At 60.8% G+C, this 20,632-nt stretch overlaps 1 protein-coding gene across 13 annotated transcripts; it reads right to left on the reverse strand.

Moving 5' to 3' along the window:
* On the reverse strand, window positions 1-19,854 carry ADAMTS10 (ADAM metallopeptidase with thrombospondin type 1 motif 10). Of its 13 annotated transcripts, none has more exons than XM_047705193.1 (26): window positions 19,582-19,854; window positions 17,165-17,244; window positions 15,785-15,971; window positions 15,249-15,595; window positions 14,728-14,884; window positions 13,667-13,884; window positions 11,862-11,945; window positions 11,596-11,741; window positions 11,130-11,173; window positions 10,890-10,995; window positions 10,641-10,787; window positions 10,277-10,418; window positions 7,516-7,623; window positions 6,913-7,058; window positions 6,738-6,801; window positions 5,659-5,761; window positions 5,234-5,367; window positions 5,009-5,132; window positions 4,029-4,109; window positions 3,780-3,943; window positions 3,559-3,685; window positions 3,336-3,465; window positions 2,822-3,026; window positions 2,406-2,582; window positions 2,173-2,332; window positions 1-794 (listed from the first exon to the last, which is right to left on the reverse strand). In XM_047705193.1, the coding sequence occupies exons 3-26, from the start codon at window positions 15,870-15,872 to the stop codon at window positions 685-687; spliced, it is 3,312 nt and encodes a 1,103-aa protein (XP_047561149.1). In that variant the 5' UTR covers window positions 15,873-15,971; window positions 17,165-17,244; window positions 19,582-19,854; the 3' UTR covers window positions 1-684. The 13 variants fall into 13 exon arrangements, with proteins under 13 accessions (XP_047561149.1, XP_047561070.1, XP_047561078.1 ...); XM_047705114.1 differs by having other exon boundaries at window positions 15,785-16,821; XM_047705122.1 differs by having other exon boundaries at window positions 15,785-16,824.
* Window positions 19,855-20,632: the final 778 nt, after the last annotated feature.

Genomic DNA, 20,632 nt, shown 5'->3' on the forward strand with positions numbered 1-20,632 from the left:
TACACAAGACAGAACTTTATTGATGGAGGGCTTCCTGGCGAGGGGTGTGTGGGCCCCAGGGCAGGGTCTGTAGCACCATGATGGGGGCGCCTGGATGTCGGGGTCCCCCTGGGGCAGGCAGGGCAGAGGTTGTGGTGGATCTTGCCAGCTCTGCCTCAGCCTTGTAGCTGGTCTGGTCAGGGGGAGGGTGTCAGGGAGGTGGTGCTAATCCCCCTCCCCTATAGCGGACATAGACCCTCCCCCTCCCCCGCCCCCAGCTCAGAGTGGAGGAATAGGGCAGTGCTGGGGGCAGGACACAGGCAGACCCCCTCCCAACCCCCACTCTTCACAGTACATATTCCGGTCAAAGGGGGGGCCGTATTAGGGGCTCCCTAGGAGTGGGTGAAAAGGGCTCGAGGGCGAACAGTTAGTTGTTCCCTCCTCAAACCCACCTTGGAGAGGGTCTCACTATGAACTGGGAGAGGGTCTCACTATGAACTGGGAGAGGGGATGAGGAGGGGCCCTGGGGTGGGTAGCCCCTCTCCATCCCCCAGCCAGGGGCCCTTTAGGGGTTCCCAATAAATAACTTCCGGCTTCGTCTCACCCTTTACTCCCAGCTCCCGCCCCCTCGGGCTCCTTCAGGGGGCCAGCTGCGGGCGGGGTCCCCTCCAGCCGGCGCCCAGCGGTAGCTCTGGCGGGGGGCCCCTAGCGGCCATGGCAGGTTTTGCAGCACATCTGGCGGAAGTAGGCTCTGCTGCAGAACTGAAATTTGAGCACCAGGGGGCAGTAGGCGACCTTGTTCACGTCTTTGCACTCTAGAGGGGGCGGGAGAGATCAGAGCTCAGGGCCCTTTCCCTTAGGAGCGCGTCTGAAGCCTGCACAGAGCTTCCTAGCTTTTCTGCCTCAGTTCCTCGCCTCTCAAAGGGAGCTTATAACTCTAACTCAAATTTGGGGGGAGGGTGCAAGGGGCGCCTGGGTGGCTCAGTCGGTTAAACGTCTGTCTGCCTTCCGCTCAGGTCATGATCCCCGGGTTCTGGGATCGAGCCCCACATCTGGCTCCCTGCTTGGTGGGAAGCCTGCTTCTCCCTCTCTTGCTCCCCCTGCTTGTGTTCTCTCTCTAGCTGTCACCCTCTATCAAATAAATAAATAAAATCTTTTAAAAAAAGTGTGTGGAAGAGGCTTGTAAATATGTTATTAGGCTGTTGGTGGACTTTGAGAGAGACAGTGCCGAGTCTGGGCCTCAGACTCAGCATTCAATCACGACAAAAGCACTCCCTTTCAGTTATCCTTTTGATCCATTTGGGGCTGTAATCCTTGCTCGTTTCCCTTTGTGACCGACGGAGGACCCTGAGGTCCAGAGAAGTCACTCCTTCTCAGGGTATTTGAGTATTTTGTGTTCGTAGTCATCGACCGTCCGTTTGCGACAGTGATGCGGGCTCCCACTTGGCCAGTGAGGTAGGACAGGGCCTGGTGCCTAATAAAGGGCCTCACGTGGGTTGTTTTAGTCCATCTCTCTCATGCAGCTCCCGGGCTAGTGAGTATATCATTATCCCCCTGACCCATTAGAAGGAGCAGGGGAGGGAACCCAATCCAGGCAGTCTGGTTCCAGTGCCCGGGTAAGCTATCTATTGCCCTGTATGGAGAATAAATTCACTTAGGTAGAAAAAATGGACATCTGTGAAGCAGCGGTTCTCTAGGGAAAGCGATTTTGTCCCCCAGGGGACATATGGCCAGATCTGGAGACATTTCTGCTCGTCACCACAAGGGGGCAGGAGCGCTGCTGGCATCTGGCAGACACAAGTCAGGACCACCATTGAATATCCTACAGGGCCCAGGGCAGCCCCCCTCCCCCAAGAATGATCCGGTCCAAAACATCAATAGGAGCAGAGGTTGAGAAACTCTGAATTAAAGAAAAACATTCGGCAGTTCACAATTCGGATGGAGAAGAATGGGATGAAGGTCACGAAGGTGGCTGGGGGAATGACCTGAGTTTAGGTGCCTGGAAGGATCAGGCGCCTAATATGCTTGGCATACAGTGGCACTAAATACATGCCTGCAGGGAGAGGCGGTGCAGTGCCTGGAGGGGACAGAGAAAGACGCTGCGGTGGTTGGAGATGCTCCAGGCCAATGGTCAGGACTCCCACGCTCTGGACAGGGCCCCCGTGGAGCCCTTTGGCCCCCCGCCGCACATACCTTCGGGACCGTCCCCGGGGGGCGCGCTGTCGCACTTGGCTTCGCACTGCTGTGTGGACGGGGGCCGCAGAGCCTCTGCGCACTCGCGCGATGGCTGGCCGGTGTGGCTGGAGCAGCGCACCGTGCGCTGTTGCTGCCCGATCCCACACTGTGCGGAGCACTGCGGGGAGTCGCTGCTGAGCCTCGGTGGGGCGCCCCTTCCCGCTGCCCCCGCCCCCAGGGCGCCGGCCTACCTCGCCCCACTCGCCTGTCACCCAGCGGGCCGGGGGACAGCGGCGCAAGTTGCAGCGCATGGTGGCTGGTGGCTTGGCTGCGAGTGGGCAGTGCGCAGGGGGCAGCGTGGCACGATGGTCGGAGCTCTTGCACAGGACGACGCGGTGGCGGAGGCCTGGCCCGCAGCTGGGGGTGCACTGCAGTCGGAGAGGGGGTTTCATGCTCCTGGGTGCTCCAGTCCCAGCACGCGGGGGGCAGGGAGGGGCAGATGGTGGTCCAAAGGGCGACAAGGAGGGGTCAGCTAACCTTGGACCGGTTTGGGGGGGCACTAGGTCGAGCAGGAGGGGCTTGTGACTGCCGAGAGGTGTCTTGGTGGGAACCCACTAAGGGCATCCCAGCATCCCCCCCACCCCCATAGGGAGCAGTATGGGCTGACCTCTGACCAGTCCAGGGCAGCCCACTCGGGAGGGCAAGCGGGGCCTTGGCAGGCCTCCAGAACTGGTGGGCGCGGCTGCGGGCACGCACTGTCATCCAGCGCCTTCTCCTCCGCGGCTGACACCCGGCGCTGGCACACCACTGAGCGGCTGCGCACCCCCGCATCGCAGCTGCGGCTGCAGCGGGACCAGTTCCCTACAACCCAGCTGTGGGGAGGGGGCAGGTCTGAGAGAGTATGCAGGGGAGGGCCCTCCCTCCCTCTGGGGTCCTGGCATATCCTCCTCCTCCCCAGGAGCCAGCATCTTAACAGAATCCCGCACAGGGCTGCTTCTGCAGGGAGCACCCCAGCACACACCTGGGATATCCCCACCCTGCACCCGCGCTGGGGGTGGGAGGTGCGTCACGCTGAGGGAGAGCCTTGACCCCATCCTGGGTAGCACTATCACCCTGATCCTGGGAGCACTGCCCACTCTGGTTCTTGTCACCCCGAGCCTGCAGCCCCAGCAGGCACTCACTCTGGCGGGCAAGGCTCCGTGTTGCAGGCGCGCTGCCTCTTGGGGAGCTTGCTGTGGGCGCTGCAATGGTGGGGGGCCACCGCCGAGCTGTCCAACTGATTGCGGCACTCCACGGCCTGCACCTGGCTGCCTGGGGGTGGCCGGGAGACCCGCTCAGTCCCACCGGGACCAGCAGTGGAGCCCAGGGGACCAGTGCCTACCCCCAACTGCACCCCGACCTCACCGCCGGCACACTGGGCCGAGCACTTGGTCCAGGGCGCATAGTGCCAGGAGTAGGGAGGTAGTGCGTCTCGGGCAATGGGCGCGTTGAAGCGGTAGCGGAGGGCAGCCAGCTCTGTCCGGGCCAGTACCTGGGGTGGGGGAGGAGGCCATCAAGTGGAAGCCAAGCTCCAGTCCCCACAAGGAGGCTGATGTCTTCCGGCATCTTGCTCCCACTATTGTTACCATGATGATGAGAGATGTGTTTATGGGTCCCAGGGCTTCTAGGCTCTGCGTCTGATCTGGCCCCTGTCGCAGCTGAAAGGTGGTCCCAGCCAGGGGCAGGCGGTGGGGCTGGGGGGTCCCAGGCAGCCCCTCCAGCAGCAGGGATTCCTGGTCCCCCTTCAGGGCTAGGAGGACAGCACAGGGGTCAGAACCCCAGCTGCACTGACCCCCTGCTGACCCCCAGTCCTCATCCCACCATCTCCAGCTCACCTAGGTGACTGAGGGAGAGGTTCAGGTCCTGGATGAAGATGTGGACGGAGCCTTTGGGGATCCAGACGACTTCCTCATACCCTGGATGGCGGAGCTCAGATGTCGCCCACTTGGCCCTTCCCCCACACCTGCCTACCCACCCCACCCCCCCATTCCTGGCCCTCGATGACAACAGTGAACCATTACTGCAGTAAGTGCTTACGAGGCCGTCTCACCGCAGCACCAGGCCTGGCTCTGTGAAGTAGATGGGCCGTCACACCCATTTTACAGATGACAAGACTGAGGCTCAGAGAAGCTAAGCAACTCGCTCAGGTTTGACAGTTAGGAAGTGGTGGGGCTGGGGTTGGAACCCCAACTTTCCTGCCTCTCTGACCACCACAGTGGTGTGGTCGGTTTCCTACCCCCCAGCGCAGAGGGATGAGGGCGCTGTGGAGGCCCCAACCCACATGGTGACATGGCGAGTTCAGCAGTAGGGGCTCCACCACTTCCAACCTGGGTCCCTTCCCATCCCCTGAACCCCACACGGGGGCCTCACTGTGTGTGTCTGCTCCCAGGAGCCACCCCCCACTCCCTGGGGTCGCTGTCCTTCAGCCCAAGGTTGGAAGGCAGGCTCAAGTTCACCCTACCCTACAGATATCCCTCCCCCCGTAAGACTTTTCCTCCAGCACAGAGTCTCTCAAGCCCCTGGTTCAGACCATGGAGAGTGGTCAACCCCTCTGTCCCCAACCCAGGGCCAGCCTCCCAGGGTGGGGGCAGGGAAAGGTTTAAGTCCCCTCCCTCTTGGCATGTTAGTTGCCAAGGTCTAGACACCAGACCCGAGCTAGTCCCTGACCCTGAGCTGGGGCATTGCTGTGCCCCGGGACTTCTTGGGGTCCCCACCGGGCCCCTGGGTCTGAGTAGCTGACGCTGGCTACTGTGATGGGGCCAGTCCTGCCCTCAGTCACCAAGCGGCAGAGGGAGAAGGAACGGGGATCTCTCACCAGCTGCAGGTGAGGCTGGGCTGAAGACCCCCTCAATGGTTTCACAGGCACTGCCGTCACCACCGCAAACCCGACACTTGTCTTCCCTCAGGTCGGAGCCCAGGACCCGGTCGCAGCCCACGTGCTGGGGAGGTGGGGAGGGTGGTAGGGGAGCGAGTGTCAGTGAGCCCCCCTCCCTGCCTTCACTCCCCTATTCCTTGCCCTCTGTCTGGGAGTCCCCTTCACCTTGCACTCGCCGCTGACGCAAATGTCCACTGTGTCAGGGCGACAGGGCGTCCCGTCCACCACGGCGGCTGCTCTCTCTGTGTAGAAGTTGAAGCCTTCGGCCAGGCATGTGAGTGAGCAGGCCTTCACGCCCCCTGGGGGGGGCACAGTCCCGTCAGACGGAGGGCCAGGCCACCTGGGACTCCCTGCTCATTCCCGAGGATGGGGGTAGGGGAGGCAAAGAGGGACAGATCCCGGCCCCAGCATGGCTGGGCAAGTTGCACAGAGAGAGTCAGGATTCCCGGTGTCCAGTCAAGGAACTATTGAACCACATCCTGGGCTCTTTGGTCCCTTGGGTGAGGGGGCGCTCAGGGCAGACCCCACAATCCTGCGTCCACCTGCTGCCGCCGTCCAGTGCCCCATGGCCCCCTGGGTCCCTCACTCACCTCCACGGTATGTCTTCCACGTGTAGAATTTTCCACGGAAAGGGATGCTGTCAAATTCAGAGCATTGCATTTCCCGGAAGTCCTGGGAGCCCGGGGGACAGTCCTGGGGGCAAGAGAGGGACAGGGAGGGAGGCCATGTGTGGGGGGTGGAGTTAGGGCATGGGCCCGATGCTCAGAGCAGGGATGGGTTGGAGGGGGGGGAAGCCGAAGGTAAGAGGCCAGGAGGAATCTGTGGGGGGCCAGGTGAGACTGGTTGGTGGCCTGGGCCAGGGCCAGGCGGTGGGGCTGGAGGGATGGGTACTTCAGAGATGGAGCAGATGACTCATGAGAGTTTGGGGCGAGCTGGGGATGTTGGCTGGGTTTCTGATTTCAGGCCATGAGGTCTTTCTTGAGAACAGGCATAGAAAGGAGCCAGGAGCACTCATTATGGGGGGTGGGGGCGTGTGTGGACTCCCTGGGGACAGGAGCCACTCCAGGTGGGGCTGCGAAGACCACTCACCCCGCAGTCCCCCAAGCGCTCCCCGCCCTCTGAACACCCCAAGCTGCAGTAAGCCTTGTGCTTACTGGGTGTGTCCACAGAAGACTCGCTTACAGTCAGAAGCCCCAACCAGCCATGGGGAACCCCAGCATTTAAAGAAGGGACAGCAGTGGAGACGAGAAGATAGAAGGTGTATGGGGAGGAGCTGGGAGCACAGGGCAGGGGTGATGGCAGCAAGGGGGTGGGAGTGGGGTAGGGAGTTGTGGATGGAGGCCATGGTTCCTGGGCAGAAGGGAGGACAAAGGGAGAACCCAGACTGGGTCCTCAGTGGCTACTGGGTTTGGTGATAGCTTGGAGATGGCTTTAGGGTGGGGTTGGGGAAGTTTGGGGAACCCGGCTTTGAAGGGGGGGGTGCGGTGCACTGTAGCTGGAGGAGGATGCGGAGGTCATACAAGTTCAAAGTGGGGGAGTCATCTGAGAATGGGAAGGAACCAGACGCTTGCAGGGGAGCCCCGTCCTGTTGGCACCGGGGCCCAGCGGCAGGTGTCTGGAGGGCAGGGCAGGACAGCGGATCTCAGCCTGGGGTCCCGGGGAAACTCACGTCGGTGTTGCAGGAGCGGTGCCGCCGTCTCTCACCCAGGCAGTACTTGCCCCCGATTGTTGGCCTGGAAGGGTTGGGGTGGGGAGACAAAACAGATGTGGGGCGGAGGGGCGGTTAGACAGAGGGGGGCCCCGCCCCCGCCCCGCTCTCTTTACAGAGGGTCCTGAGAGCTGACCTGGGGCTGTCGCAGTGACGGCTGGAGGAGGACACGCCGCCGCCGCACGTCCGGCTGCAGTCGCCCCACGGGGTCCACGGGCCCCAGGCCCCGTCCACGCCCTCCGGCCGCGACCCGAAGGGGACGCACACGCGCTTGTAGCACCACTACAGCAGGTGTTGGGGAGAGGAAGTGGGTGAGTCCCGCTCCGCTCCGTGGACTCCCAGGATCCCGGCGCTCTTTCCTGCCCCGCCCCTCCCCCAGCGAGAGGTCTCTGCATCCCTGGGATGGGACCGAAGGGGCGAGGGTGGAAGTGGGGTCTGGGGACCCGGACACAGGCCAGATGGGGGCGTGGCCTAAGCCTATGGTCACCGCCGGGAGGTGAAATTCGCCCAGGGTCTAGCACTGCGGGAGTAGGGTCAGCGGGTGGCCTCAGGCCATGGGCGGGACCTACGGACAGTGGGCGTGGCCAGAGCCGACAGAAAAGAGCACAGAAGCGCGGTGGGCGCGACCCAAGGGCAGGGGGCGTGGCCAGAGCCGACGGAAACGCCCCACAGCAGCGCGGGGGGGCTCTGCTCAAGGGCAGGGGGCGGGGCCCGGCTTGCGGCCGGGGCTGGCGCTCACCCCCTTGTCGATGGTGTGTGTCTGGCACAGCGTGCCCTCGGCGGCAGGAATGCTGTTGGTGATGCACCGGTTGCTCTTGCTCAGACACCACAGCTCGCTGCAGACCTCCTGCGGGCCAAGGCGCCTGCTCAGGCTCGCCCCCCGCCCTCCTCCCTCGGGCAGCCCGCCCGCCGGAGGCGGGGACCCGCTCACTGCCGCCTAGCAGTGGGGCCCCAGCGCTTCTCTGCTGGGTCTCCAGGAGCCTTCTGGAGTCTTCCTGTGGGGCATGGCCTGAGACCTCCCCTCTGCCTTATGGGCTGCACTTAACCAACGTCCGTGTGTGTGGCAACCCCCTTAGGCATCACTAAGGGCATCACATCTCACATTTCACTGTGAGAAAACCAAAGGCTTAGACAGGTAAAGTCACTTGCTAGGGGCCACACAGCTTCTGAGGGGCAGCCTCGGCTCTAACCCGGGCCTTTGATAGACCACTCTGTGATCTCATCACTCTGGTGCCTCTTGAGTCTCCAAACCTGCTGAGGAACAAGATGATTCTGCATTCCTTGTTGGGATGGGGAAAGCGGCCCCTGGGAGAACAGTAATTCTGAAAACTCTGGCCTGGAAGATGGCTCAGGTCAAAGGCCTCATCTCTAATTTTTTCCATCTGGTGGTCTTCTTTATTGCCCCCACCCCCCGCCCCGCAAATTGTGGAAGCTCCTGGAACTTTTACTCTATGGGAGACTCGGCCTGAACAAAGCCAGGCTGGATCTGGATGGGATACGACTTTGCCCACTGAAAACTCTGCCCTCCTTCCTGTCGGAATCCTGCTTGGGCTGGACCAGTCCCAGGAACTCACTCTGACCCTTTGGGTTAATATCGCTGGACAAACCCCCTGGGTTCAGGGGTGTCCAAATCTCTGACCCTCTAGCCTACATCTGCCCACCTCCCAGGGCCTTCCCCCATCCTGGGAAATGGAGATCCTTCATTCTCCTTTTTATAACCATGTGCCATTTCCTCTTTGAACCTAATCCTTTCAAGTGTTGATGATCTGGGACTGGGCCAATCAATGGCTGTAGGAAGGGGCAGCCTCTGAGAGACATCTGCACACACATGAGAAGCTCCAGAAGGTTGTTTTCAAGTCCGCATCCTCAACCGTCCTCCAGAGTCCCTGTCTTGTGCTCCTTCAGAGGCTACGTCTCAGTTTAAAACTCAGCCTGGTTTTCTGGCTTCACTTGACTTGTGTCCTCCCCGCCATTTGTAAATATCATGGGCCCTCATCCCACTTCTGACACCTCTTAAAGAGAACTGGCTATTCCAGTCCTGCTTTTCTCTCCACAAGGAGGCGCTGTGGTGCATGTGAATGGGCTCTGGGCCACTCGGGGAGACTTCGGCCCCGCTGGGGAATTGCCACCCCCCGACCCTGTTTTCTCATCTAAGAAATGGGCCTTGCCTACATAAAAGGCTGAGAGGCATGTGACAGAGTAGATCTGAAAGAGATTGCACAAACTCCCTGTTGTTGTGTAACAGTGACCACAGCTATCTCTGGGCTAGGCACTGGGCCCAGCTCTTTACATGCGTTAGCCAAGTTATATGTAGTCAATAATTTCCCCCTTTGCCAGGGGCTCCGGGAAGATGTTCCTTGGAGAAATAAAAGAAAGAATCAATTCAACATACAGCCAGTACCGGTCCAAGCTCCTTATTCCGGCACTTCCTCCCCTCCCCCACCTCATTATAAAATTTGGAGTCACAGTGAGACCTTTGAGTCCCAGCTCTGACATGTTCTTGAACTGTGACATTGGGCAAGGCACCCTCCCTATGCCTCAGTCCCTTCATCTGTAATGTGGAAATATAGCAGGATTGTCAAGAGTTTAAATGAGATGAAACATATTACATGCTTAGCACATAGTGGGCGCTCAGTAAATGTCAGCCACTGTCATCATGGTTAGGATACCAGGGACACAGCAGATGCTCCAGATTCTTTAGAAATTCGTTAAGGGTGCTACAGTTACCAGCCAAGCTGGGGAGGGTGGGCAAGAGCAGGTTAAATAGAAATGATGCCAGGATTTTTCTCCTTGTCTTGCCCTGGGATGAAGTGAGGGCATTAGAACAGCTGCCTTTTCCTGTGTTGAGTCAACATGGCCTCGGCTTGGACGTGGCCGTCCAAACTCTGATCTCTGGAGTCTTGAGGAAGCCAGCAGGCCTCCAGTTTCCTTGGGGGCAGCTGGGAGTGGGACCCCCAGCTTGCTTCTCTACAAAAGGATGGGGCTTTGGGAAATCAATGCAAACCTCACCAAGAGGGAGGGGTGGCCCGGAGGCTCAGAGCTCGTCCAGCCAAGCATCAGGGCCAGGCGATCTTGTGAACCAGTTGGTGGGGGATGTGGGGAATGAAGACAGGGTGTCCCTGGAAGGCTCTGCCCAGTTCTTTGCCGAGTGGGAAAGATGGTATGTCCCCAGGGAACTATTTCCATCCCATTTGGAATGTTTGGTGAAAAACTGCCCGGTTAGAGGGCTTGGGACTTTAGTCCTGCAGCAGCCCACCAGTGGCCTGACAGGCTGGACAGAAGGGGGTGCCCAAGGTCTCCCCAGACCAGCCCCCAAAATCAGGGGTCTGGAGGGCCAGGAGATCCCATCCTCCCAGTCATTGAGTGCGCGTGACACCTATACACCTGTGCATAGATGTCTCTTTCCCCCTGGCCCCCACAGGGGCTCACCCCCTTCCCAACTCTCCCACCCCCTGCGGCCCCTCCCCTCCCAGGAAGGAAAGCAGGAAGGCTCTCTCTACCCCGTATTTACACTGACGCGATTTGACTCCATGTTGGAAGCGGCACTGTTCGTCTGCGTCGTAGGCCTGGCCAGGTGCCACCGTGGGGTACACAAAGTCCTGTCTGGGGGGCCGGTTGTTCAGGCACAGCCCCAGGCCTGAGCTGGGGCAAGAAAAAGGAGCTGTAACATCAGAGGGCTGTAGGCGAAGAGCTCAGGGGCCCCGGAGGAGGTGTGGGTCATAGGGCGCAGGCCTACATAGGGAACAGGACCCCTCCCAGAGGCAGCTCCGGTTTCCAGACCCTACTCCCCTGCGTCCCCTCCCCCACCCCCGATCCGAGCCAAGGTGAGCGGGAGCGCGGGCAGGCACGTAGGCACGTCCTCACTCCAGAAAGCTGGTGATGTAGTCGCGGCTGCAGGACGACCACACAAAAGGGTTGGTCTTCATGGTGATATGGGCAGCCATGAGCTTGGCTGGGTCCTGACCACGGGCCCCACAGCTGTTCCCTACACCGTCGTGGTTCATGCCAAACCTGGGGAGAGCAGCGTCGGCTCCACCACCCGGGCCGAGGAATCTGCCATCTGGCCCGTCCCCGTCCCCCATGCCCCACGCCCTGCGGTGTCCCATGCCTCACGTGTGTCCGATCTCGTGGGCAATGGTGAAGGCGGTGGCCAGACCGATGTCCTCGTTGATGCTGCAGCTCCTCTCCCGCTCGCACATGCCACCCACGGGGGCCAGGCCTGGGGGATGGGCGCGTGGGGCAGTGCTGGGCTCGGGTTGTGAGGGCTGGCCCAGCCAGGTCCCCACCCCGCCAGGGCTGGGGGCACCCATCTGCTGCCTCCACAGGTGCCTGAAGCCTAGGGGGGTTAAGTACCTAGTGTGCCACAGGGCTTGTTCCTATAGATGCAGATGTCATAGCTGTGGAAGGAGAGGGGGGCAGTCAGGTGCTGGGCTGCCTCCCTAATCCCTGCAGGGGCCACCGTAACTGATTTCGGAGGCTCCCTTTGGCCTCTCACCCGGAGCCCCATGGTCTGCCCGCAGTGGACCTCGGGGATGCTGGGGGTGCGTAAGTGACCAACTGACTGCATCAATGAGACAGCGAGGGAACGAGACTGTCTGTGCCCAGCTGTCCCTGCCTCCCCTCCCCCGCCCCTCGTCCTCCTGAACCAAGGCTCTCAGGCTCCCAGCAGCCCCTCCCCAACTCTGACTCCCCACTGGAGTGGCCGCAGTTTCCCAGCCGCTCCCATCTCCCAGCAGAAGTGAGCCCTGCTTGGACCTGGAGGGTCCCTGGGACCACTCGTTCCCCTGGCCCATGTCCTGGAGTCCTCCCCGCCCCTCACCGTGTGATGAGCACTGCTGTATCATGGTTGGCCACACCGTTCTCCGGAATGGCATTGCCATGGCCGCTGCGATTCACGATGGATTTCTGCCACTTACAGAAGCTGTCCAGGGACTTCCCGGCATGGTGGGTAATCTCCAGGGTTGGCTGCAGACAGACAGAGGGGCATGGGGGCCAGCCACCCCTGGGGGAGGGGGTTCTGCAGGGGGAGGGGGAGACAGGCAGTGCTGGTGTGCAGGGGCAGGTGCGGGGAGGGGGCCCTCGCACCTGGTCCTCCGTGAGCAGGATGAGGCGTGTCACCAGGATATTAACGATGTTTCCCAGACTTGAGTCCTGGAAAAGTTTGGCAACCTGACCTCCAAGAAACAAGAGAGACCGAGTCTTAAGAGGGGCCCAGAGCAGGAGACAAAAGGCAAAACGGCAGTAGCCCTCCTTCACCAAGTAAGTCCTGCGGGCCAGGCCTCGGGCTACGCCTGCTGCGCAGGTAGGGACGATGGTCATTCCCATTTTACAGAGGAGTAGACCAACATACAGAGGTCAGGACCCACAGCGGGTAGGTGCCACAGGGGGATTCATGTCTGGGTTGCTCTCTGGTACCTTTCTTTCTGACTCACCCCCATTCAGCTTGTCTGTCTGTCCTCCATCCCTACCCACCCCCGCAGTGGCCCCAAGTGTCTCTGCCCAGAGGCAGCCCGAGGGACGTGCACATTTGGTCTCATTCCACAGTTGTCTAAAGGTACCAATTTGGGGGTGCCTGGGTGACTCAGTTGGTCAGCGTCTGCCTTCAGCTCTGGTCAGTATCCCGGGGTCCTGGGATTGAACCCCATGTCCCCGTGGCTCCTCCTTGGCGAGGAGCCTGCTTCTCCCTCTCCCTCTGTTCCTCCCCTCTGCTTGTGCTCTCTCTGTCAGGTCAGTACTTAAAATCTTAAAAAAAAAAAAAATGTATCAATTTGAGCATCACCACAAGAAAGTGGAAGTGTCGGGGGCAGGAAGCTCTGGAGACAGGGGCGAGGGAGGGGGAGGAAGAGCCTGGGGTCAGGGGGGCGGTCGCCACGGAGCCTGGGGCATCACTGTCCCACGTGGTGAGCCACAGAAACTCTGGCAGGTTCTAGACAACTTTTTTTTTTTTTTAATTTTGTTTATTTATTTGACAGAGAGAGATCACAGGTAGGCAGAAAGGCAGGCAGAGAGAGAGGGGGAAGTAGGCTCCCTGCTGAGCAGAGAGCCCAATGCGGGGCTTGATCCCAGGACCCTGAGCTCATGACCTGAGCCGAAGGCAGAGGCTTAAACCACTGAGCCACCTAGGCGCCCAGGTTCTAGACAACTTTGAAAGCCCAAGGGAGGGAAGCAGGGCTAAGGCAGAACATGTGGTGCTATGTCAACATTTTGGGCCACCTCTCTGTCTGCTGACCTTTTTCTCTTCCCTTTTTGCATCCGCGAAACAATAGCGCCCCTTGTCAGGCTCTTACTGCATGCCAAATGCTCTGTCTGGCTCCCCCTGCCCCCTCCCTGCCTGGACTCTTTCCTCCTGGGGTAGATACTATGACAACCGTGTCGTACAAATGTGGAAACTGAGGCTCGGAGAGATCCGGAGTCTCCACGGAGAGCTGGTATGGACCCTGGGGATATCTGAGTGTGGGTGAGTGAGGTCACCATGTGAAGTGGTGGGCAGGTGCCTGCGGGAGGGTTCGGGTGTGTGCCCCCCTGTGTACTGCTGGCCTCAAGTTCAAGCTGCGTCCTTGTTTTATATAGCAGGTGCCTGCGCGGCCCTGACCGCGTGCCGGGGGCTCTTCTGAATGCTCTCCCAATTCACTGCGACCGCCTGAGCCTTGTGGAGGAGGTACTATTCCTACCTCCATTTCACGGGTGGGTAAACCGAGGCACGGGGGGTGGAGGGACTGGTTCAAGGGCACACAGCTAAAAAGCAGCAGAGCCGAGTCTATGCTCCCGGGCGCCCAGAGAGGCTGCTTCTTCTTATTTCTTGCCCAGCCCGGCCTCCTTTCTCACTCTGCCCCCTCCGCGTGGGTTCCTTGACCTCAGGGCTCCGTGGCCAGGGAGGGGGAGGCACTTACAATGTTCATGATGGCCAGCACGTACTGTTCCACGTCTCGGCGCCCATGGTAGGCCACCATCATCTTGTCAGCCACCACCAGGGTCTCCACGTAGCGCTCGCGGCTGACGGAGCGCTTCAGGCCTGGCTGGCCACGCTCGGTCTCATTCCCCAGGGGCCTGGCGGGGGGCGGCTTCAGGGTACGGAGCCACCATGGCCGCCCCTTCCATGGCTTCTCATCTGGATGGACAGTTTCTGGTCATTCTGCTGCCTGCTCGTAAGTCTATGACCCTGTCTGATGGTGCACTGGCCTCACGGGCCAGCAGACCCCTTGTTCTTTGGCTACTGGGTGTCCTGGGTGTCCAGTGTCTGGCTCTACTATGGTCTACTACCCAGAGGATGGGCTCTACGCTGTCACACTGGTTGGTGGCATGGACAGCTGGGCCCCCGACAACTAGAGTGACCGCACCACTTCCTGAAAATTCCATCGCCCAAACATCGGCGTGGAGCCGCCCGCCTCGGCATGGGCACTGTGCACTTGTGGGACTCTGCGGTCTTCCAACAGGGCCACGTTCTTGCCAACACACCGTCCAGCTGTGCAGCTGGAGGACAACCCCACTGCTGGAGGGTCCTACTATCCAGCTGGTCTCACCAGCCATCTGACTGTGAAACAACCCACCCTTCCATTCTAAACACCGACCATGGTTGTAGGTCTGACACATGGGGTCCCATGCCCAGACTGTTGGATCACATGCCTCATAGAATGTCCCCGGGGTCTGCCCTTATCCCTGCAGCTGGACGACGGCCCTTGTAAATATCGGTCTCATCCAGCTTTCTTGCTCCCCCACCCCAGCCTGTCTGATCAGACACCTGTCCCCGTGCAAATCTGGTTGTAAATTGGACCTTCTGAACAGGGTTTGCACCGTGCAGTGGCTCGAATCAGCCACTCATCGGCTGCTTAGCTGTCTGATCACCCCGTCATCCTGGGGACAGAGGGTTTATACCTGAGCCCCTGTCTCACTCACAGCGGGGCCATCAGACACTGCCACCTCCCTCTGCCCGTCCCCACAAAGACAGATGTACCTCTCACTCCGCAGGCTGTGTCCAGGTGGGGGTGACGCAGAGAGGAGCGCTTGTACACCACATGGGGGCCACTGTCCTCTGGGCCCTGGGTCCCTTTGGGCCCAACTTGCAGGGGCTCGATCAAATATTCTTCTTCATCTGCCACAATCAGGCCATGCTGGGGGTTGGGGAGCGGGTGGAGGGCTTGGATCAGGCTTTGGTTCCTAGGGCCCATGGGATCCTACCTATGTCTTTATGATTCCATTCTTTCTGTCTTACTGGGTTTATGTTACTTTTCCTTTTTCACCTTCCTGAGGAGGAAGTTTGGTTGGTTCCTTTGCAGCCTGACCTTATGGCTACACATTTTCCTTAAAGTTCTGCTTTAGCTACGTCCTAGAATAACTAATCCTTGTGATTAGCTCAAAATGCTTAAAAAAAAAAACATCCACCTGGATTCCTTCTCTGACCTACACGGAGAAGTGTTTTTCATAACTCCCAAGCTGGTGGGAATGTCCCCCTGCTTCCCGGAACCCTCTGCTCACCAGGCCCCCACAGGTGCTGATGGCCACATGGGAGCTGCCAGCCTGACCCTGCAGGTGGCCGGCGTAGAGGCAGTGGGGCCGGGCAGCCCTCTGCCAGGCCAGGCCCTCCCGTGTCCAGTACTCCACGGAGACGTGCCCTGCTAGAAGGCGGGGGCTGCGGGTCAGGTTCAGCAGGAAGTGGGTGCTGGGAGCGGCCACCTTATAGTAGAGGCGGGACTCTGGGGCTGGCCCTGTGCCCCGACGCTGCCTCCGGGGTGCGGGGGGCGAGAAGGCCAGCAGGGCCCCATTGTGGTCCACTCGTGTGGGGAAGGCGATCTCATAGCTCTCCAGACTGGACAGGAACTCATCTGTGGGCGAGGGTCAGAGGCTTGGGGTGAGCCGAGGGAGCAACCTGGGTCTTCGTGGCTTGGCTATGGGGCTAATGATGCTGGCCTCACTGACCCCAGGGCCCTCCCCCAAGTGACTGCCATCCCAGCCCCACTTGACCCTTCCTCGGCTCCTCGTTCCCTCCCCATGCTGCCCCGGGACGCCCCTACCTTGAGACTGGAAGGCGTGTATGACTTCGAATGTGAGGCCCAGCCCCAGGGTAAGGGCCCAGCGGAGGATCTGGTAGGCAGGAGCCATAGAGGCCACGTGTCCACATGTCTCTCTCCAGCCCCGGCTGCCGGCAGCCCCCACAGCACCGCCTCCCCTTTTCACAGCCTGGGCAGCATCACCGGGCTCCTGGGAGGGAGGAGTTGGGTCGGGGGGCCGGGCGGGTGCCTTGTCCTGCTGCCCAGTGTGGCCAGTGCTGAAGCCCATTCCTCCCCTGGCATTTCCTCTCCTTGTCCCCACCCCCCTCATCCTCCCTAGGCTACAAGGATACATAGGGGATCGTGACTCGGTGGGTACCTACTACGTAACAGCCACCGGCCTGAGTGTTTTCACACCATTTCATTTCATTTCCACAATAATCCTGAGGACTCGTTCATGGCTAACGATAGGCATGGCATAGATGCTGTCTCTGCCCACCGAGGGGCCATCTCCTAGGAGTGACCAAACCAGAGGAGTTCAGATTGTGACAAGTTCTCTAGAAATAACAGGGAGGCTCAGAAACTGGGGCATGGAGGATGAGAAGAAACTCGTCACGAAGAGACAGGAGAAGGTGCCCAGGGAGAGGGGCAGCAGAGGCAAAGGCCCAGAGGCAGGGAGGACCTGGGTGTGGACCCAGGAGCACAAGGGCCAGTGCGGCTGGGCAGAGTGCCTGTGGGGAGGCAGGAGTGCAGCAAGGGGAGGCTGGAGTGGAATACATCTGAAGGCTGTGCTAGTCAGTGGGCATTTTCAGCCCAGATAAAACCAGAAGTGATTGGCTCCTCCCACTAACCCTGTCTGACTTAGGCCCTGCCATTGGATCCCCCGCCACAGGGAGCATTATTCACACCTACAGGTGGCATCTGTCCCTCTGACCTCTCCTCCACCCTCTGTTTCCAGCCTCGACCCTGGTTCGACTCCTTCTCCTTTCAGATTCTTCTTTCTGGAAGCTCTAGGGTTGTCCGGGAGGGCTCGGTTTCTCTGGCATCTGCCCCAGGCCAGCCTGCTGTGCACAGACACCACTTTGGGCCACTACCCCGTGCCAAACCCTCCTCCCCAATCCTGTCTCCACCCTCCTCCTCCTCTGTGCTGTTTCCCCCTTAATCACACACTGTCTTGTTTTCTTTGCAGCCTGGCCAAGTCTGAGAGTTGATCTCCAAACAGGGCAGTTCAGCACACGAGGGAGGGAGCCAGGTTTTCAACAAGATGCAGACTTAGAAGCTGACATTACCCGCTTCTGCTTGAACCCCTCCAGCGACGGGGAGCTCACTCCAAGACACTCTGTGACCCTACTGGTCCCTTCAGCTGGGCTAATGATTATCCCTTGTTTTTTGGTTTGTTTTTACCTTTTGGGGGTGGCAGTGGGCAGCCTGGGGTTGGACACCTGTGCGTGAGCCCCTCTGTGCCTCAGCCTCTTCTTTAGTGCCTAGACAGGGAGGGGCAGGGAGGAGGACCTGGCCTGGGTCTGAAGTTCAGGGGTGGCTGAGAATACTCTGCCCTTCCCCCTGACCCTAGCAAACCTCCTCTTGGATTTCATGCTCCTTCAGTTCCTGGTCCCCCACCAAACTCCCTCCTCTCCTGCTATTCCTCCCTGTGCCCTGATCTCCTCTTGTCTCCTCTCCCGTATTCCATCCTGGAGACCTTGACCGGCTCTGATTAAACCTCTTCCTGGTCAGTTCCCCCTGACCCTCCCCTTGTCTTAACCATCCTCCCCTCCCATGCCAAGGTGGCAACATTCTCATTGCAGTGTGAGGCTGGAGCTCCCTTCCCCCAATCCTGTCCCTCTCCTTCTTTCCTGCACTGCCAGGCCTGGTGCAGAATCTCCCCCCAGCGGTTCTGTGGCTCTGGTCCTGGCTGCAGTGTCTTTGAGTCTCTCTGCTCCGCACCCCTGAAGTCCTCACCACTGTCCTCTGGGGCTGGGCCCCTCCTCCCAACGACCTCACAGCAGCCTCCCTTGCACTTCTGGCTCAGGTGGGGTACGGGGGAGGGTGTGGAAGGAGCTGGCATAGGTGGGTGGGGATGGAGGGAGGGTTGCGGGGAGGGCAACAGGTGTCCCTCCAGGGCTGGGGGGGTGGGCGTGAGGGGAGGATCTGGGATAGTGGCCCCCTTGCAGGGTGGTAGCCAGGGGTGACCTGCCATGGGGGTACTGGGAACAGTGGGTCTGGGGAGAAAGTGATAATGAGGGTAGGGAGGTTAGGGTGTTCCCGGGCTGAGCCTGGCTGGGGGCAACAGCAGGAGTCTCCACCAAGATGTGTGTGTGACTGCATGTGTGACTCTGCGTGTCTCTGGGTGTGTGACTGTGTAACTAGACTGTATGTACTTAGGCGACTTTGTGTGTGGTGTGTGTGCCCATGTGACCCTGTGTGGCCCTGTGTGTGCCCGTGTGGCTGTGTGCACGCGCGCGCACGCACGCACGCACGGACGAGCGAGCGTGCCCGGGCTTGGCCATTGCTCCCAGCCCCTCCTCCCAGAAGGCGGGAGGGAGGCGGCCAGCACCGGGACGGCGCCAGCGCGGGAGGAGGAAATGCCGCGGAAGCGGCCCGGAAACAGCGGAAACAGCGGAGGCTCCATCCCATCCCAGCGATCCGGGACGGACCCGTCGCTCCACACCCAGACCTCCTGGGCCTGGCCGGGGAGATCCGGCCGCTCCGTGGAGGCCAAGGCTGGGGCCGCCCGGGCAGAGGCCTTCTCCAGGAGCCGCACATCTGGCTGGGCGGGAGGCAGAACCCTGCCGGGAGAGCAGACAAAGGCCCGCCCGCGGCCTGCGGGAGGAGCGGGAGGAGGGGGCCGGCGCCCCGGCGGGTCCCCCTCGACTAGCCACTAATTAAAGGCCCTGAGCCCGACGGCCTGGAGACACTTGGAGACAGATGGCTGTGGCCTCGGTGACCGATTCAAGGGAAGGGGGAGGTGCTACTCCCACACCCAGACACACAAACACACACTGGTAGCGAATGCACACACTCGAGGGTGACCACACCTGCGCCGCTGGGGACCCACAACTAGACACCGCAGACCCACAAAGGGCTCGCATCCCAACACACCGACACGCTCAGAACACACACATCCAGAGGCAAACGCACGAGACACACAACCACACACTCCCCAGACCTATGTGCACACACACGTACACACTCATTCACAGGAGGCAACCCAGAGACTCACACTTGGGCCTGCACACACAGACATGTACACACTCGTTCACACACTCACACCAGACAACGGACAGAGTCCCGCAGAACTTGACATACACACCAGACACACTCACATACAGGCATTTACACACTCGTTACACTCAGACACCCCAGGAGACAGCGTAGAGACACGCACACACCTAGACATCAGCACACCCAGCAGACACTTAACTATGTCAGTTTACACTCACACCTATGCACACACACCACACCCCACACGATCGCACACAAACACACCCAGACCCTCATGGACACGATCCTGCGGACACACACATGCAGTTGCACTCACACATACGTGGATGCCCACACGCGCCCCGACACACATACACGCACGCAGCGAACACACCCAGACAGGCGCCCGCATGACCTCAGTGTCACACACACTCGGGGACATCACACACCGACACAACCCCCGCCCAGCGGCTGGATGGTCCGACAGACCCGGGCCCGCGGCCGTCCCCGCCCGACGCGGACACACAAGGTCACCCGCGGCTGCCGGGCGCCGGCCGCCTCTCCCCGGGCGCCCGCCGGCCCGCCGAGCCCGCTCCCCGCCGCGCCGCCCGCGCCGTTACCTGCGGCCGCCCGCCCGCCCGGGGCCTCCGTCCGCCGTCTCCGCCGCCGTCTCGCCGCCCAGCGCAGGAAGGGAGGGAGCGAGCGCGGCGGCGTGGCCGGGGGAGGGGGCGCGGGGAAGGCACTTCCTGAGCCGCCTGCCAGGGTTATAAAAAACCCCCAAACCGCGCGCAGCCAGAACCCCGCCCGCCGCCGCCGCCGCCCGGCCTGGGCCGCAGGCTGGACCCGAGCCAGGGACCCGGGAGCTCGGGCGCCCCGCCCGGACCGGGCCCGCCGTGGGGGCTGGGTGGGTGGGTGGGGGGATGGCAGGCGAAGGAGGGGAGGAGTAAGGTGGCAGGTGGGGGATGGGAGGGAGTCAGGGTTGGGGGGAGGGGAAGGAGGAAGAATTGGGTAGGGGTAAGGGGAAAAGGAGGGAGAGGAGTCGGGGTGGTTGGGGGAGGGGAGATTGACTGGAAAGTGGCGGGAGGAGGTGGGGGATGGAGAAGGAGGCACCGTCATGTGGGGAGGTGACGGGAAGGAATGGGGCGCGGAGGGGAGGAGGGAGCGGGGAGCGGGCGGAGGGTGGGGGAGGGGAGAGCCCACTCTCTCGCCGGCACCACCGCCAGCATCGACAACAGCTGTTATTTATTGAGGGCTAGTCCTGCTCAAACAAGCATTTATTGGGCGCCACCCGTGAATAAATCTCAGCCCGCCCCTGCCCTCCCGGGGCTCCCTTCTGGGGGCTTGACCTGCAGTGGGCCTGGTGGGTTCCATTTCACAGAAGAGAAAACCGAGGCTAGAGACGGGGAGAGTGACAGTTTCCTGAGCGCAGGGGCCTGGGGGTTTTATTCATTCCTGGGGGGGGATTCTTAGTAGATGTGGCACTAACACAAGGATGGGGCTGACCTGCGCAGTCAGGGCAGGAGTGATAATCCAGCCCAAGGTGGCGGGTGGCGTCCTAGGCCTTGGGCTGTGACCCCCAGCCTCACAGCTCCAGGCGTTTTCCAGGCCTGACCCCCAGGGAACTAGGGTCACACCCTCCGGAGTCTCCCTGCAGGGTGGGTGATAACAACC

Source organism: Lutra lutra, chromosome 1 (assembly GCF_902655055.1).
Source record: "Lutra lutra chromosome 1, mLutLut1.2, whole genome shotgun sequence".
NCBI lineage: Eukaryota > Metazoa > Chordata > Mammalia > Carnivora > Mustelidae > Lutra > Lutra lutra.

Coding starts and splice junctions, on each gene's coding strand:
- ADAMTS10 (XM_047705129.1), bottom strand. CDS start 16,115: ATGTATCCTTGTAGCCTAGGGAGGATGAGGGGGGTGGGGACAAGGAGA. Junction 5,762..6,737: donor ACCGCTCCTGCAACACCGAC/GTGAGTTTCCCC, acceptor TCTTGCCCCCAG/GACTGTCCCCCGGGCTCCCA. Junction 3,944..4,028: donor CCTCTCCCTCAGTCACCTAG/GTGAGCTGGAGA, acceptor CTGTCCTCCTAG/CCCTGAAGGGGGACCAGGAA.